This window comes from Phaseolus vulgaris, chromosome 4, assembly GCF_000499845.2.
Source record: "Phaseolus vulgaris cultivar G19833 chromosome 4, P. vulgaris v2.0, whole genome shotgun sequence".
Lineage (NCBI taxonomy): Eukaryota > Viridiplantae > Streptophyta > Magnoliopsida > Fabales > Fabaceae > Phaseolus > Phaseolus vulgaris.
Window position 1 is genome coordinate 13,390,701 of NC_023756.2, and position 4,291 is coordinate 13,394,991.

The 4,291-nt window shown below is 33.1% G+C and overlaps 1 protein-coding gene across 1 annotated transcript; it reads right to left on the bottom strand.

The window, feature by feature from the left end:
- Positions 1–1,610: 1,610 nt before the first annotated feature.
- LOC137837319 (uncharacterized) lies at positions 1,611–4,003 on the bottom strand. Its single transcript, XM_068646296.1, has 2 exons — positions 2,237–4,003; positions 1,611–1,843 (listed from the first exon to the last, which is right to left on the bottom strand). Exons 1-2 carry the CDS (start codon positions 3,748–3,750, stop codon positions 1,765–1,767), a joined length of 1,593 nt encoding a protein of 530 aa, XP_068502397.1. The 5' UTR covers positions 3,751–4,003; the 3' UTR covers positions 1,611–1,764.
- Between the last annotated feature and the right edge of the window lie 288 nt (positions 4,004–4,291).

The window sequence follows — 4,291 nt, forward strand, 5'->3', positions numbered from 1 at the left end:
AAGAAGTACTTTATACATACATGGATAGGGACATGTGTCAAAATTGATAAAAATACTTGTAATATTTACAATTTGTAGTATATAAAATTTAATTCATGGCAAATTAATTTGTTGTAGGAAAAGTATATATGTGGTTATCTTATTCCTATATAGAATGACATAAGTTATGGATGGTAGAATGATAGTAATGCATTATGTAGTAAATATTTACATGCATTTTTTTTTATCGTGGATTAAGAATTTATTAAAATTAACAAAAGTTAAAAGAAACTAGAACTGAAATTAAAAATAAGATGAGTAAAAAATTATTCAAGTTTTGAAATGTCCTATGAAATGTTATGAAAAATTATATACTATGAAATGTCCTAATCTCTATTCGATGTGGGATCTCCAACAATAATTAAACTTAGTGTGGTCGTTGGGGACACTACGTGAGAAAACAAATGTGAGTAAATTAGGACACTACCTAAAAAATAAATGAGTAAAATGACTTAAGGAGGGTGAAATGGCTACGAAGAAGGTGTCAGGTTTTTAGGAGGAATTTCAGGATTATGAGTTTGATAGAGTGCGACAAAAATGAGAAATTGAAAGTCAGAGAAAATGAAAATGTGAGACAACAATGTTTTAATGTTTTATTTTTTTCTCATTAAATAACTTAGTGTGGGCTAAGGTGATGATAAAGGTCCATGTCATCTTAGTGTCGCTTAGACCAACGCTAATGTAATAAAATATTAACTTGCATCCAATTTGTGTCCCCATTCTCAACACATTATCATTCTACATCTTATTTTTTTATTGCATCTAGTTTGTATCCTCATTTTAGACGTTAACTTATTATTATTATTTTAATAATTTTTAACTTGCATCCACTTTGTGTCTCCATTCTAGACTCAATATTATTATATTATTCTGTCACTTAATTTGTTTCATTACATCTATTTTGTATCCTCATTCTAGACACTAACTTATTATTATTATTTTAATAATTTTTAGTGTGAGTTAAAAGTATTCATTGTGGACACAATATTTCACATTTATTTTTGTGTCCAACTTGAGTAAACTTCACCCATGCTAGTGACTTCTTTTTTATAGTCTCTGCCTTTTGTTGGTAGATAAAATGAATTTTTCTTGTAATATAATTTTGTAAATAATTTTTTTTGATAATTTATATAAGAAAATTTGCATGTATTTCTTGGGAAAAGTCTTTTACCAAAAAATCTTTGCAATAAATATTACACACGAAAACTCACATATATTTTCTGAAAAAAAAATGATAGAAAAATCTACAGGTAAAAAGTAATTTTGTAGTAGCGATGTAAGCAATGTAGGATATAATGATTTAGAATGAATGTTACTTTACCTTATTTTCGTGATGAATAAAGTTCAAAGTCTCAATGCACACGAAACATGTGTTTAGAGATAAAAACTGCGTAATAAGAATATTTTTTCAATATATACAAATAAATTAAGAAAGAAAGGTAGAACTTTAATAAATAAACAAGGCTCTTTAATTTTTATTTATTTTTTTTGAAACTTTTTACTAGGCTTTATCAAATGTTTTCATTCCAATTTCGTCGTTTTGTATTGCTCATTGGCTTGCAACTACAATATTTTCAATTTATAATGAGATATCATTGCACCCTTTACTCAACATGAATGATTATATTGTCTAAAAGGGTAACAGAAACACACAAAATGTCTTGTTACTTATTGTATATGTTAATTACCTTTTTGGCAACTTTCTATGAGACATAGCAAGAATCTCTAATGCCAAATTCCTAAAATCACAGAGATAATGAAAAGAAATAGAAGTGTCCCATTTCCTCCTGGAATGATTGATTGCCTGCAAAGTCAAAAATTACTGTTAGAAGCCAATCATCAAAGCCTTTTCCTCCACAACACTGAAGCATTAGGAAATCAATAAATTTTTCCTCTGGTTCTGAGTTCTTTAGTTTGCTTACTTGTTAGTTCTTATGTGCTTATTAGTTGAGTACCATATTAAAAGTTTCTGTTGTATCCTAGAATAAGTCTTTAAAGACAATCATTATCTATGTCTCAGAAAATCGATCTTATTTGTGTTCTCAGTCAGAGGTTTAGTACATAACTATAACTATATGTATCTTAAAAAGCTTAGGAAAATATAAGTGCTATATCTGTGTGAGTATACAAATATATAGCTTAGCTTTCTTTAGAATGCTCAGTTTTGTTATGTGAAACAATTAACAGCTTTACATACCTGATTTTGTTCTTGGATTGTTGCATGTAAGCCATAACAGGAGGAATGATACCAAACAGAAAGCAATTGGCATAGACCCCAGCAAAATCAAGGGCTGTTGAAAACGTGGAGCGAAAAAATGAAGCTATCAGCACGGAGAAACCAAGGAGGGAGAGTGTTATAAGGACCTTAATTGGATCATATATTTTCTCATTTGATCTCATTTTAGGTCCAACCATATTCTCATTTCTTGAACCTTTGAAGCAAACCTTCCCTGAATTACCAATACAAGAAGACCCTACTGAATAAAAGGCTAATCCAACTCTTCCACTACTGTTATGTTCATTCCAAACTGTGGCCCTTCCAGATACCAACTCCAAAGTGTCAAGAAGCTGTTTGGGCAAGCTCACAACATATCCTATCAAGCTAGTTGCCAGAGCAGAGAAAGCAAAGCCTTGAACAGCTGATAAAGCAGATGGTTTCACAGAAAGCAAAAGGGATATGGGGTCACCAGAAGTGGATGGTGTGGTATTAGTTCCTGCAAGCCCCAACACAATCAAATTCCATGACAGAACCATGACTAAAGGAACTGTCCCACCAATTAGTATTGCTTTCCTAGCCTCATGTAGAGTGTTCCCAGCAACCTTGCATATAAAAGGAGTGATGACATGAAACCCCAATGTGAGTACAGCCACAGGTATAATAGGAAGTATTGATGAAAGATTCCATGAGGCTAAAGCAAATGAGTTCATTATGTTGGCTCTTGCCACAAATATTCCAATAGCAACAAGTCCCGTTATAGAGAAAAGCATAAGGAAGCACAAAAGCCGGTTAGCAACATCAATGGTCTTAAATGGGAAAAAGGCAATCAATGTTCCAACAAGAAGAGGAAACAAGGCATGAGCAACCAAAACATTAACTTCTGAAAACCATGAAGAGAAAAGGGATCCAATACCAGCAACACATGCCACCAGCAAGGAGAAACACAAGCTGGAGTAAACCACAGCAACAAAGGCACCAAAACCACTTCCCAATGTCTTTGTTGCAAGGCTTGTGAAGCTCACCTCTTCAACCCCATCTTCCTCCATGAAATCAAAGCAAAGTTCAGCAACAATCATGATTGAGGAAATGACATAGAGCCAGGAGGCAAGAATTATGATTGTTGAAGGAAGTGGGCCAGATTTAATGGTCAAAGCAGGCAAACCCAGCATTCCAGGCCCCACAGCAGTACCAATGATCAAACCAACAGCACCCCAGAAGCTCTTCCCCTTGGAAGCTCCATCAGAAAGCTCATCCTTAGTGGAGTTGCTAACAATGTTTGCATCTTTTTCAGGTGCTATTGCTTTGCAGGGTGCAAAGTTTGTGGTGTGAGGAGGATTGGATCCATTGCTTATGAACAAAGGAGCAGCAACAATAACTGTTTTATAACTAGTTCGGGGATGAGTTCTCTGTCCAACCAAATACACTGTGGCATTAAATTTTGGACATGTCAAAGGCTTGTAGTTGTATCTGAATAGTGTCTGGGAGAGTACCATGTTGGTGGAATGAGTTGTGTTATTTGATTTTGCAGGCCAAGTGATGGAACAAGTGTTGAATAATGATTATATATGCAGTCTTAAAGGGCTAAACCCTGGTCAACACAATCAACATTAAATAACTATAATAACTTTTAGCAACCATATGTAGTCTTTGATAGGAGAGCTATAACATGGTTAGTGACTCATAACCATGTTTGGTTTTGGAGGATGATAGGGCTAAAAGTCTAAGAACCACTACTTTATAATCTCTTTTAGACAATTACTTTATGCACCCACATTGTTTCTTTTTGCACTCTATGGAAATGATGGAAATATCTAAAATACTCTTGCGTTTCTTTTTGTACTCCATGGAAACGTTGGAAATATCTAAAATACTCATGCTTGGATTGTAAAATTAATTTTTAGATTGTGTAATATTTTAAATTATATAGTACATAATGCATTTTTGGATTAAACGTAGTTTTATAAATTGAAATACGTAGTTTTAACAAATATATCAATGTCATCCAATAAAAAAGAAAGATTCATTGTATTAGAA

Coding starts and splice junctions, on each gene's coding strand:
- LOC137837319 (XM_068646296.1), bottom strand. CDS start 3,750: ATGGTACTCTCCCAGACACTATTCAGATACAACTACAAGCCTTTGACA. Junction 1,844..2,236: donor CAATCCAAGAACAAAATCAG/GTATGTAAAGCT, acceptor TTGACTTTGCAG/GCAATCAATCATTCCAGGAG.